We start from the raw sequence: 14212 nt of genomic DNA on the forward strand, positions 1-14212 counted from the left end.
ATTTGGCCATGCCTTCCATCACTGTAATGCCATCCACAGGGATGCCGGAAGGAGAAATGGGCAGCAGTGTGGCTGCTTGCTGCTATCACTTAGGGATATGCTTCAGTGGTATGGTGGTGATGGGTTGATAGTTGACTACATGACCTTAGCGGTCTTTTCCAACCTTAATGATTCTATGATTCTATGATCACTTCTTCTGTTAGAATGCCTGGGTTCAGCCCAGAGGCCAAGCATGTGATGCTACGCTCTGCCCCTGTATGGAGTGACTCCTGTCTCTATGCATCCTTGGGGTCTCGTGTCTCCCCATGTTCCCTGCTTAGCCACTGAGTGCTGCCATATGCATTGCAGCCTTGGCATCAGCACCTGTGCCACTTCTGTATGCTGCCCCTGCTCTGGAGGCAGGATAACATCACCAGGAATGGGTGTTTCTGCCTTTTCCATCTCTGCTAAGCTGCAGAACAAATCTTTTCCCTTCGATTTGCTCCAGTGCAGCTCCACTGACATCTATGGGGCTAGTTCTGCCTTACACTAGAACAAGCAGAAAATCAGCCTCAGGAGAGGAGTTCTTTAATGTTTACAATATTCTCAGTGTGTCTGAGTGTCAGAGATAAATTCCTACTGTTGAAAGCCATTTCCCTGAATGCGCCTCAGTTTCAGATTGCTCTTTCCTTTTCTGGCCCTGTTTGTTTGGAGTCCCCAGAGAGATTCCTGAGGGCTGCTCACTAGCCTGTGATGTAGTGCAGAGCACCCACTGAGCCTCAGACAGACGGGATGCTTTGTGAGCATTTTCCTCTATGTGCCCTTCTCTATCTCACCTCAGATACAGAGCAGCCAAGCTGGCTTTTGCTAATTACTTGAGGAAGCAGTTTTCTGCAGTAGCAGCATTCAGTCTCTTTGGAAAACAGATTGACTGATGTGCTGAAGGGTACTTGGTTTTTTCCTGCCACAACTTGTACTGACGGAGTTTTTTTTCCCCATCTCATTTTATGGTCTTTTTGGAATTGAAGCACTGTGATTGCTTGGATATTAGGAAACATTTCTTCTCGGAAAGAGTGGTGAAGCATTGGCACAGGCTGCCCAGGGAGGTGGTGGAGTTCCTGGAGGCGTTCAAGAAGTGTGGAGATGTGGCACTGAGGGACGTGGTTAGTGGGCATGGTGGGGATGGGCTGATGGTTGGACTACATGATCTTAGAGGTCTTTTCCAACCTTAACGATCCAATGATTCTATGATTAGCCAACTCCTTATGCAAACCAGCTGTGCACTGGCCTGCATAGAGATGCTTCTATTGTTACATACTCAGAAATTGTAATTATCAAAGACAAATATTGAGCTGAGGCCAAGGTACTGTAACTTTGTTACTTGAGTAACGAGGCTGAGATGCGGTTTGGAAGATGTGGAAGGACTGGAAACACACTGAGGTGAGAGAGGGAGAATTAGGGAGAGCAGAGCTGAGGAGAGCCCCGCTGTTGGTCTCTCTGCAGTGTATGCATAGAGGACAAGCAAAGGCACACCGTGTCCCACCAGGCTCTGCTCTGCACAGCACACAGCTGAAGCAGTGTCCACCGTACACCTCACTTCTCAAATCCCTGCATGTAACACCTTTAAAAGGACACTTTACTGTGAGGGTGGAGAGACACTGGAACAGGTTGCCCAGAGAGGTTGTGGATGCCCCTTCCCTGGAAGCATTCAAGGCCAGGCTGGATGGGGATGTGAGCAACATGGTCCAGGGACACCAGGGAGGTGTACCTGTCTATAGCAGGGGCTTGGAACTACATGATCTTAAAGGTCCCTTCCAACCCAAACCATTCTATGATTCTTTGACACAGAGTTCCTATTCTGAAAGTCCCACCAACATTCTGCTGCTGTTTAAATGGTTTTGCTGATACCATTTGTCCCTTCCCAACAATCAGGATAGAAAGTAATTTTCCCTGTGTCATAACCAAGAGAAACAAAATATTTCTTCAGTTATGCTTCTTTCTATTAAATACTTTCCAGGCATCTGTTGCTGCTCATGCTTTGACCTGACACGTTGCTGCATTCTGATTACTCCACTTTTTGGCTTTTTCCTCTGATCACCCACACAGGGATTTGGGGATTTCTGTTCAAAGTGAGCCCAGGATATAGTGTATGAGCGTGCATGAGTGTGTGCATAGGTGTTCACATCCTCCTGGATATCCCAAGCTTGGCATTGCTGACAACTGTGGGACCCTGATCTCTCCCCTCTTCTTTGCTGTTCAGTCTGCCAGGGTGGGTTATCTTGTCTCTGAAAGCAGCGGGGGCACAGACACTGTTGGGGTGCACTTAGTGAAGCACTGGCACAGGTTGCCCAGAGAGGTGGTGGATACCCCACCCTTGGAGACTCTCAAGGTCAGGCTGGATGGGGCTCTGAGCACCTGATGGAGCTGTAGGTGTCCCTTTGCATTGCAGGGGGGTTGGACTAGATGGCCTTTAAGGGTCCCCTACAACCCAAACGATTCTGAGACTTCATCAGACTGCTTTGCCATGGGTCCACCCCTGCTTCTCCAAGGAGCCCCACCCCTAGCAGTGGCATGGCAGAAGCCGAGCAGTCCTGCTGATGGCAGACCCTCCAAAATCTGGAGAATGAGCACGGAGACACTGTGTGACACCCAGAAAAAAAACCAAAATCTAAGAAATATGCCATTATCTGTTGTTCCTATCAATTCCTTGGATGCTCACTGTCTTCTCCTGCAGCCTTTCTACCCAGATGGCATGGCATTTAGCCAGGCGGATATGTCACTGTACATATGGCTTAATGAGGCAGGGAAAGCAAGAGGAAATTCCTCGTGTACATCCTTCAGTTGTCTGAGTTGGCAATTGTCAATAGTGAAGCGGTGGAGCACTCAGATGGGGAGTGGAGCACTCCCCATCAGCTCCTTTCTTTAACTGGACCCAGCTGGTCTAAGCCTGGAAATAAACTGTTTTCTGAGCTAACAAAAGGACCTCATCCTTAAGTGCTGAAGCAACTTTCAGTGAAAGAGGTTTAAGAAACCACAGTCTGTAACATCAAACCACCAGGTTAGTCCATTGTATGTCTGAGGCATGGATGCTTGCAATGCCCTCCCAAGAGAGAATGCTGCTGCCACTCTACCTGGGTGCCACTGTGTGACACCACAGTGCCATCGTTTGCTACAGGGATGTGTCCACTGCCACCTCTGCTAAAGCAGAGTCACTGTTAGGTAGCAGCAATGACTCCTTTTTTGGAGAACTGAACTCATCTTCCTTTACATGGAAATAATGAGAGAGAATGTCATTCCCCACTGCCAGGACATAGCAGCAGATTTCTGCTTCAGCTGTGGCTGTGGCACTGAAGGAAAGGAGCAGGTAGAGCTCATTTTCTCGAGTCTCAACAGATGCAGCAGCACCATCTGCTGGTTTCACTGCTCACGGTCATGTTTTGCTCCCGAGCTGCTCTGCTTTTGCTGCCAGGCTGCTGGCTGATTAAAACCCTGATTAAATGGCCGGGATAACAGGAAACACTGTAAAGCTGGTGCAGGCAGGTTTCTTAGCCTAAAAGGCACCACCAGTGCCTGAAGTCTCACTAATCTGTGCCTTACTTGAGTTCTTGTTGTGCCTTCACGTGGGATAGGACATTAGATTAACACTACATGTGAATACTACAACTTGGAAATACTAATCCTCAGAAGATACCTGCAAGGCAGGAGAATACAAACTTTCAAGAGTCAAAGAGGCACTGAGTCTCAGATAGAAAATAATGCCAAACACCCAAGGATTTAAAAGCACAGTTCCTTCCACAAGGTTTCTAACAGCTATCAGTATCATCCCTGGAGGTGTTCAAGGCCAGGTTGAATGGGGCCCTGGGCAGCCTGGCCTAGTATTAAATGTGGAGGTTGGTGGCCGTGCCTGCTTGATGTTGGAGCTTGGTGATCCTTGAGGTCCCTTCCAACTCAAGCCATTCTATGATTCTATGATTCTATCAGTAGGATGGGGAATCCCTTTGCCAAGATGACCCTCTCACAGTGTTTTCTCTTTTCAGGCACTGCGTCTGTTGCAGTCGCTGGCCTCTTTGCAGCTTTAAGGATCACCAAGAACAAGCTCTCTGACCATAAGTTTGTCTTCCAGGGAGCTGGAGAGGTAAGAATGTTCTCAAGTTTGTACCTAAATACCATCTAAATTAAAATTTAGTGAGAAATAAAGGCAACCAGGGAACACCCTACAAGGTTGGGCTTCCCAAAGACAAAGCACAGAAGCAGGTTCTTTGCCACCGGTCAGGAGTGGGCCCACAGGTGGACTTTGCTGCTGCACGGGAGTTGTCAGCATTCAAGTGGCATGGATGCTCCAAGGCTACCCGTGTGGCAATAGGACTTTAAGTACCCCGAGGGAGATCTCTTATGAGGCAGCATGAGGCTGGCCTGAGCCCTCAGGGTTTGTATTTAAGGTAAACCAGGCCCTCTTTAATGACATAGTCAAAAGGAGTTAGATGTAAAGAAATGTAAGAACATGACCTCAATTTATGCGGTCAGTTGCATTGCTTCCAGGGCATAAGTCAGAGTGTCTGTCTGGTGCTTTGCACAACGAGAGAGGAGGAAGAAAAACCTAAAGCTTGGACTGTGCACTTGGTTCAGGTCGTGGCTCAGCAGTTTCCCACCTGCAGACCCGTGGGCAATATATGCCATGATACAATCATGGAGCAGAAATTCTCCCTGCTCTAAGAGGTGCTGGGGGATGACCCAACATAACTTTCATTTAAGATCTTCCCCCATAACATGCTGATACCCCAAGGAAATGTTTATTTACTGTATTCCAGGCTGCGATGGGCATAGCTCACCTCATCCTCATGGCCATGGAAAAGGAAGGAATTTCACGAGAAGATGCTATCAAAAAAATATGGATGGTGGACTCCAAGGGACTGATAGTCAAGGTAAATTTGTCTCCAAAGCTATCCTCCACTTCCTCAGCACCTCCTGCAAGCTAAAGAGAGGCCAGAGCAGGCAGACACCTTGAATCCTGCTCAGCCATGGTGCAAAGCCTGTGGTTTCACTGGTGTCAGCAGAGCTGTTCCTGCTCAGAGGGCTGGATCTCATGGTAACAGCATGGGCAGAACTGGCTGTTCCGAAGGCAACACTTTGGTCTGGACCCTTGAAGTTGTAGGATGAGGCACTGCTGTCTCAGTGGCATTGATCTCAAGTAGCGCTGGAAGTTGTGCATGTCACTTACATGGGGCATCACAACAGCTTGGTGATCCAGCCTGGACCAGCCCTGCTCTGCCCTCCCTGGCTCCTCATAGAGTCATTAAGGTTGGAAAAGACCACTAAGATCATCTTGTCCAACTGTCAACCCATCACCACCATGCCCACTAGCCCATGTCCTTGGGGCACCTGCCCCCATCCCTGCTTAGAAGAAGGGCAGGAAAGTGAAATGAACCAGTGAGTTACTCCATTATCTTTCTACCTATTGCCAGTACCCTAAAGTTCGATTCCTTCTCTTCCCTCACAGGGCAGGAGCCACCTAAACCATGAGAAAGAAATGTTTGCCCAGGACCATCCCAGTGTGAACACACTAGAAGAGGTTGTGCAGAAAGTGAAGCCGACAGCAATTATAGGTGGAGTTCCCTGAACACGACCTTTTCACGTCAATTCAATTTCTAGGAGAGTTCCTGTCTTTCTTTCAGGGCCTCCTTTTGTTCTCAGAGTCAAAATGCAATGAGTCGTTGGGTTTCTTTTGCCCACAGTTGAATTCTCCACATCATTCCCTTCAGCTGTGGGATGGAGTCTTCCTCTCTGTAAAAGCCCAGGTGGGCTGCAAATGGAGGTGCCACTGCATCAGGATCTGGGGCCCAGGCAAGCAGGGCAGGATGAAGACAACAGGCAGCTCAGAGAGGACTTTGTGAGGCAAAGCACTGAGCCCAAGCACTGACCCCACCTCCCTACCTGGAGGAGCAAAGGGGCTTCAGTTTGAGACAGGTTTTTAATTTCTTCAGAACATATCAAAGAAACATTTGCACCTGCATCTCTAGAAATGGATCCTGGCCCCCTCCCATGGTTCATTTAGTGATGAGAGGCATTCAGGAGGGATCAGTCCAATGCACTGATGTCAGAAAGCACCAGCTCACTCTGCTGTTGTTGTTTTAGGCGTCGCAGCCATTGCAGGAGCTTTCACTGAGAAGATTTTGAAGGACATGGCAGCTTTCAACGAGAGGCCCATCGTGTTTGCCCTGAGCAACCCCACGAGTAAAGCAGAGTGCACAGCAGAGCAGTGCTATCGCCTCACTGAGGTACCAGGTCTCAGCACAGGGAGGATGGGTGCTCCAGGCATGCTGCTGATATGGCTGTAGCAAGGAGACCATAGGGGGTATGGTGGGAGTACAAGTGGCAGTGGGTATAAGGGGAACAAAGAGAGGTTTAAGCTGATCATAAAGAAAAATGTGAGGAGGAGGAGCAGGGGCAGAGAGCTTTTGTAGGCTATGTCCTTGCAGATTTTCAAGTCCAAACTGAATGAAGCCCTGAGAACTGGTCCTACCTCACAGCTGACCCTGCCACGAATTTGGACTGTAGAAATCCTCAGTGTCCCTACCAGCCTGAATTACATTGTGAGCCTATACATCGTGAGTCTATAAAGCTGTCTGAGATGCCCTCGTCTCTCAGACTACTGTCCCCTGCACTTTGCCACTTTAGCTGTTTGTGTAACAGCTCTGTCAGCCAACTCATGCTCAGTACCACTGAAGAACTGTAACGTCAATTGATTTTGGGTGAGAGAGAAGGCCTTGTCTCATTCTCCCCTTTGCCCCTACTGCCACCTGCTGTTTCTTTGTCTCAGTGCTGCTGGCTGGGGTAGTTACGCAGCCCCCAGATCTTCACCCCATACACATGTCCCTAGTCACACCCCACAGGTGGTTGATAGTAATAGGAAGAGAGACACAAAGACCTGCTCAGCACTCAGTGGCCTTGTTCATGATATTGTGTGTGGCTCTGGGGACCAGACCTTCCTAAGTATCCATGGTGGGGGATGGCTTTCCTAGAGATTTGTCTACCTGATCGCTGGAGTTTCTTGAGTATACATCATGGAGAGCAGCAGAAATATAAGATGGCTCTTCTGAATTTTCATGCCTCTTTCTCTCTCTTTGTTCAGGGCCGGGGTATATTTGCCAGTGGGAGTCCGTTCTCAAAGGTTACCCTGCCCAATGGTCAGACCTTCTTCCCTGGCCAAGGAAACAACGCCTACGTCTTCCCAGGAGTGGCGCTGGGAGTCATAGCCTGTGGAGTCCGGCACATCTCTGATGACATCTTCCTGCTCACAGCACAGGTTTCCAACAGGCTAATAACCACTTTTTTAATAAGCTATGAGGGCACATGCACCTACTCGAGGCAATTCAAGAAATTGGCTTGGGGAAATTGCGCAGCAACAGAAAAAAAGCCATAGCTTTTCCTAGTCTCAAAGAAAGTCCACGCTTCCTTGCGTCTTGCATCTACAGGAGTAGCAATAAGGTCCCTTCACTCCATCATCCACATGTCATCCCCACAGCTGCTCCTCTTTTTAGGAGCTTTACCCAGAGAGTCTCCACCTTGAAGATCTCCCAAAGCCACTGGGACACAGTGCTGGGCACTACGCCCTGGGTATCCCTGCTGGAGCAGGGGTTGGAGCAGATGGCCTCTACAGACCCCTCTTCCGATCTCAATCATTCTGTGATTCTGTTTATTACATGCCCAGGCACAGCATTTCCATCATCATGGGCTCCATTTTTAGGTCTATACTGAAGTGCATAAACACACGTATTTTGAATAGTTTTGCAGGCTGTGTTAAGAACTAGCCCCAGCTCCTTTGCTGCTTAGGTTTCAACCATGTATTGTATCATCCTAGCAAAAGTGGTACATGCTTGAGACCATCTCTATAAACTGCCTTCTTCTTGTTTCTAGTCTATTGCTGCTGAGGTGACAGAGCAGAATCTTGCAGAGGGAAGACTCTATCCCCCCTTAAACAGCATCAGAGAGGTGTCTTTCAAAATCGCTGTCAAAGTAAGTGCTTGTTTATTTTCAGCATGATAAGGAGGGCAGGACCAGCCCTGGCACCGTTCTTGTTTTGTGTTTTCTTTAATCCATCTTATTCTGTAGCCTAAAGCAATGTTTCTCTGGAATTCTTCCAGACAGAATTACTGCTTTGATCTCTTCTTTCATTAAAGCCCACATTTGAAAAGTACCTCTTGATTCTGGATGCCTCACAGCTCGCAGAGCTCTCCTTCTTTGCTTGGAGCTGTGACTTCTCAGCACTTGAAATATCAGGTTTAGGACTGACATCAAACATGAAGCAAGTTGCCAGAAGATTCTGGCAGTTCCTTTTCAATTTGATGGAGACCTAAGCACTGAAATATTCTTTCAGATCTAGGCTTGTTATCTAATGATGGGATTTGTGCTCTGTGTACATCAAATTTATAGCTCCCATTCAGGGGACACCCAGTGAGAATCACATTGGCCTGCTAGGAGTTACTGGGGGTTGCACATGGTAACTTGGGAGCTTAAGAGTACAAGTGGAGGTGGTGAAAGGGCTGCTCACCTTCCTCAGTTGCACAACACAGGAGTTGCAAGCAGCTTGCATTCCCAAGGGATGAAGTGCAGCCAGCTTGGGGGTCTGAAAAATAATAAGCAAAACGGGATATAATTTTTTTGGGGGGGGAGGAGAAAATAAAGATGGATGATGCAACCAGATGATGTAGTTGCTTTTAACTTCATAATGTGTCAGTGTTATTTCATCAGCTCATATTGCTTGTCTTTTTGCAGATTGTTAACTGGGCCTACAAGCATGGTCTTGCTTCTTGGTACCCTGAGCCAGCAGACAAAGAGGCCTTTGTGAAACAGCTTGTTTATAGTCCTGATTACGATTCCTTCGTTATGGATGATTACACGTGGCCTGCTGCAGCCATGCAGACACAAGATGTATAAGTTTTTGTGAGAACTGTTTCCTCATTTTTTCCATTGGCTCCCGTGGTCCATATCATTGCTGATATAAATGCATATTAGGCTTGAGGAATTATAAAAATCATTGAATCAAAGTACTTTTTTTTTTTTTTACTTGCCACTGCTTTTTCTTTGTGGAGCATATCAGTAGGGGACAAAACAGAGGCCACACTGGGAAGTCAGTGTCCTGAGGGGAGAGAGAGGCTCTGCTTCCAGCCCACCCCAGTCTGCACTGCAGGTTTTGCCATCATTTAAAGCCCCACAGACACTATGAGTAGTGGTGTTCCCTCTCCAGTTTTGAAAACACTACATTTAGGCTGTACAACGGCAGGCACAGGAGGAAGCAGAATCCTCCAAGGGAGGTCAGAGGCATAAAATAGCCATGTGGCTCATTTCCTGAACAAGAGATGCTTGATAACTTCTTATCAAAAAGAAGAATCTCATAGAGCACTGCTGTACCCTCCTGAATGTTGGTCAGCCTGGAATGATGTCACCATCTGTGGTCAGTCAACCCCAGAAGATGACCCACACAGCTGCTCATTTACTCCCTTGCAGTGGAGTGGGTAAGAGAATCAGATGGGTAACAGTGAGAAAAGTTGCAGGTTGATAAGGCAATTCTATAGGTACAGCAACAGCTGTGTGTAAGGGCACAGCCAGGAGCCAGCTCTTGTGTTCCTTGTTCTCTCATTGTCTTCCTCTATCCCTGCTGCTCCCATCTTCTCCATAGTGTACCTTGAGTGTCTGAGGGACCCTTCCTCTCCAGCTACTCCAAGTGCCAGCCAGGCAGCCAGGGGCTGCAGCGCCAAACCTGTGTCCTTGGGAAAGATGACACAGCCAGAAATACTCTGTGAGAAGGCATTTTTTCTGCCAGATGTGGCTGAATCTGTGGTCCTTGGCCTCTGCAGGAAGGCAGCCCTGGGTGAGAGCATGGCCAGGACGGGATCCTCCTGTCAGCAAAGGCAGCAAGTGGTTGGGCTGCCCAGGCAGAAAACTTCCCACTGGTAGAGCTTGCTGGCCTTAGCATTAACCCATCCTTAGAAGCAGCAGAAGCTGCTCAGCAAGCACCTTCACCTGGTAAATCCCTGCCTAATTTGAAAAAATGATGTCTCTGGAGCCTCATCCACCACTGCTCAAAGCAATCTGCTGGCTCAAGTTCCCAGGGGACAGTAAGGACTCTGAACAAATTCCAGGCCTGAGCCATCCCCTCAAGGAGCCTCCTGCCATCCCACCTCTCATGGACATTACAGCTGCCCAAATTCTCAGGAAGTGTCTGAGCCCTGAGCCAGAGACCTGTTCCCACAGGCCACATGCCTGACTGCCAGAGCCACAAGCAGAGGGGTGATACTGGCAAAGAAAACCCTTCTCCGTCCCAGCAAAAGTCCATAACTGCCAGTGCAGGCAGACCCAGTTCTGTCTCCTGGTGGCAGAAGGCACTGTTTCCTGTGCACTGACAGGCCCCATCTTGTCAGAGAAACATAGAATCATATATGGCCTGGGTTGAAAAGAATGACAATGATCATTGAGTTTCAACCCCACTGCTATGTGCAGGGTCGCCAACCACCAGACCAGGCTGCCCAGAGCCACATCCAGCCTGGCCTTGAATGCCTCCAGGGATGGGGCATCCACAGCCTCCTTGGGCAACCTGTTCCAGTGCGTCACCACCCTCTGTGTGAAAAACTTCTTCCTAATATCTAACCTAAACCCCCCCTGTCTCAGTTTAAAACCATTCCCCTTGGCCTGTCACTATCCACCCTTCTGGATAGCCGCTCCCTTTCCTGTTTATACGCTCCCTTCAAGTACTGGAAGGCCACAATGAGGTCTCCCTGGAGCCTTCTCTTCTCCAAGCTAAAAATGCCCAGTTCCCTCAACCTTTCCTCACAGGAGAGGTGCTCCAGCCCTCTGATCATCTCAGTGGCCCTCCTCTGGACCCACTCCAAGAGCTCCACATTTTTCCTGTACTGGGGGCCCCAGGCCTGGACGCAGTACTCCAGATGGGGCCTCACAAGAGCTGAGTAGAGGGGCACAGTCACCTCCCTCTCCCTGCTGGCCATCCCTTTTTTAATGCAGCCCAGAACACAGTTGGCCTTCCAGGCTGCAAGCGCACACTGCTGGCTCATGTCCAGCTTCTCATCTACCAGGACCACCAAGTCCTTCTCCGCAGGGCTGCTCTCAAGGAGATCTTCCCCTAGTTTGTATAATACCTGGGATTGCCCCAACCCAAGTGCAGAACCCTGCACTTGGCCTTATTGAACCTCATTAGGTTCTCATGGGCCCACTTCTCCAGCCTGTCCAGGTCCCTCTGGATGGCTTCCCTTCCCTCCAACGTATCGACTGCACCACTCAGCTTGGTGTCACCCACAAACTTGCTGAGGGTGCACTCGATGCCATCATCTATGTCATTGATAAAGATGTTAAAGAGCACCAGTCCCAAGACTGACCCCTGAGGGACACCGCTTGTTACTGGCAACCATATGAATGGATGGAATGAATAGAAGAATTATAGGAATGGTTTAGGTTGGAAGGGACCTTAAAGCCCATATAGTTCCATCCCCCCGCTGTGGGCTGGTTGCCACCCACCAAATCAGGTTGGCCAGGGCCCATCCAACCTGGCCTTCCCCTCTCCGGGCTGAAGAAACCCAGCTCCCTCAATCCTTCCTCATAGGAGAGGTTCTCCAGCCCTCTGATCACCTCCATGGCCCTCTTCTGGACCTGCTGTGACAACAGGTTTATGCCTAAGGGATTGCATGTGCACAATCAAAGATGTGATCTCAGTGAATTAGTCACTTACTGAGGATCTGTATCAGCAAGGCATCTTGGCAGCAAGGTTTAAGGGATCTCTGCACAGGTGTAACCTCAAGAGGGATCCCTGCTCGTGGGGAGATGCTGCTATGCAACCCACTGCCATGCAGGAGAGCTCAGGGGCCTCCTGGGCTGCTCACTGTTTATGGGGTAAGATAACTGACTCACAGTCATACTTGATCTTTAGGTGCGTGCTCAGTTGGCCCCCAGCTGATGAAACAGGTGTCTGCTATGAGTTCTTTCAGCCCCCCAGTCTGAGGCAGATTTGTGGCTGCTGATCTGTCTTTGTGAGAATATTATCAGTACTGTTGCTCACTGTGTCCCAGTGCACGGCCCTGTGTGCAAGGCCAGGCCACAGGCAGGAGCTGGGGGCGTAAGGTGGGGGAGGGAACACCGTCACAGGTCCTGACACATGTCCCATCAGCTGCCATTGCCATTCATTTCCATTGCTCTTCTACCTCTGCTGCCAGTGCACAGGCAGGTCTGAAATGCTGCAGCAGCTCACAGCAGGCAGCCACGGATGTTTTGTGGCTCTCTGCAGCTGCAGGAGAGCCGCCTCCTTTGGTCTGAGGAGAGGAGGGCTCAGAGCAACATCAGTTTGGAGATCAGAGCAGGTCACACCAGGGCAGAACTCAGGGCTGTGTCCATCAGCTCTTCAAAACCTCCAAGGACAGAGACCCCACACTCTCTGTAGGCACCCAGTCACAGTGCTGACCTGTTCTCAGAGGGGAAAAGCTTTCCTGACAGCAGCTCTGAACCTCCCCTGTGCCTGTCCTCCGTTGTCCTTCCACTGAGCACCATGGTGCACCTGGCTCACCCATTAAGCATCTTCTTAGAAATGGGTGTGTTGCTATAAAGTCCCCTCTCATCTTTGCATCTCCATATGACACGGTCTCTTTTATGAAGCAGATACCACAGAAGCTGCAGTACTCGTGTATGTTTGCTACAAACCAGTTTTAATATATGGTGGCACAGTAACAGGTGGAAAACGGGGCCAAATGAGTACTGCAGAAGACAGAAAACTGAATGGGTCTGGTTTACCATCGATCATTGGGTGTGCAGGGCTCACAGGGAACCGCTTGAGGGCTGTAGAGGACTTCTAACAGCAGTGTTTGTCTCGATAATACAGACTGGCAGTGGTACATCGCATTCTGTCAGGGATTTAAGTGGTGGCATTGAGTACTTCTTCCTGTATAAGAAAAAAACTCCTGTAGAATGACTCTCCTTCGAAATCTGGACTCGCTGTGTGGCTGCTCCATGGGATGCATGAACTGCTACAGCAGATCCCATCAGTCAGAGGAAAACATGCTGAATACCGCGGGACTTGAAGCTGCTGGCTGTTTGTGTTCCGTGCTCTAATTTAAAGCAAGCATATTTGTAGCAGATCACTTTGCATTTCTCTGTTCCCCCTTTTTCTATCAGCAACAGAAGAAAACCTCTATCCCTCAGTTCTTCCTTTTCTCTTTCTTTGAAAAATAATGCGCTGACTTGAAACCAGTGATCAAAATGGCATAAATACAGTAATGTGGCAATGCTGCTAACTATTTCAAGGATGGCTGCAGCATCCCAACATGATGCTAAAATTGACTGCTATCCAAAGGACCACTGCCAGGAAAAGCCCTTCAGTTCCCTTTGTTCCCTCACTCTGTCCCTCCTCCTGCTTAACAACATTGCACCCACTGGCCTGGATTAGTCGAGTAGTTTGCCCCATACGATGACATACTCTTCCTTCCAGTACAGTGGCCATCCATCAGCCAAGCCAGCACACAGCCCATAGCCAGCAGCAGCTGCTCCCCGGCACCCAGGAGCCAGCCCACCACTCAGCCAAGCAAAGGGACCCTGAACAATGCAGCACAAATAAATTACATCGAGGTCAGAGCCGTGCTCCTTTGGTGCTCCTTTTACTTCAGACCTTGTGCCTGGTGTTTGTCAGCTGGCTCTAAGCCCGTGGGGCTAATCTAACCCTTAAAGAAATGTGGACTGAAGTCTTCTAAGATTAAATTCAAGCTACCTAGCCATCACTGTGGTGCTTGGCATGTTCCTAAGCAGTCGCCTTAAATTAAACCTCTGTTCTTACACTCATTTTATGAGGCTTCTTCCTCACAAGCCTTGGCTTCATGTGCAAATCAGAGACATTTGCTTTGCTGGCACTTCAAGGGCGTGCTGACCTTTCAGTCCTGAGAGGAAAATCTTGATAAAATCACTAATTAATGACTGACTTTGAATCACTTGTCCCAGATAGGAGGATAAACAAAGAAGCTGAAGGTCTGGCTACTAGACAGGAAAGAAAGGTTTTTCTTTGTAGAGCGGGCTTGGCTGTTAAAATACCTAAAATGGTGGTAATTGATTTATATTCAATTATTTGAGTGCACAGAAGCAATTATCGCTAATCCTTAAAGCCCAGTTGTACTGTGAAGCGTTACTATGCTAAAAAAGATTCCATGTTAGTTACCTGCTGATGAGGAACGGTGGCAGGGGGATGGCA

General features: G+C 48.8%; 1 protein-coding gene across 5 annotated transcripts in view; it reads left to right on the forward strand.

The window, feature by feature from the left end:
* The window catches only part of ME3 (malic enzyme 3), a 118454-nt gene extending 109431 nt beyond the window's left edge, over window positions 1-9023 (forward strand). For all 5 annotated transcript variants that reach the window (XM_046902271.1, XM_003640570.6, XM_015280299.4 and 2 more), the window contains 7 exons: window positions 4017-4114; window positions 4788-4901; window positions 5477-5582; window positions 6112-6254; window positions 7109-7282; window positions 7894-7992; window positions 8752-9023. In XM_046902271.1, the coding sequence (XP_046758227.1) occupies window positions 4017-4114; window positions 4788-4901; window positions 5477-5582; window positions 6112-6254; window positions 7109-7282; window positions 7894-7992; window positions 8752-8913 (896 nt within the window). In that variant the 3' untranslated portion in view covers window positions 8914-9023. The remainder of the gene's footprint in view (window positions 1-4016; window positions 4115-4787; window positions 4902-5476; window positions 5583-6111; window positions 6255-7108; window positions 7283-7893; window positions 7993-8751) is intronic.
* Window positions 9024-14212: the final 5189 nt, after the last annotated feature.

Source organism: Gallus gallus, chromosome 1 (genome assembly GCF_016699485.2).
Source record: "Gallus gallus isolate bGalGal1 chromosome 1, bGalGal1.mat.broiler.GRCg7b, whole genome shotgun sequence".
NCBI classification, from domain to species: Eukaryota; Metazoa; Chordata; class Aves; order Galliformes; family Phasianidae; genus Gallus; species Gallus gallus.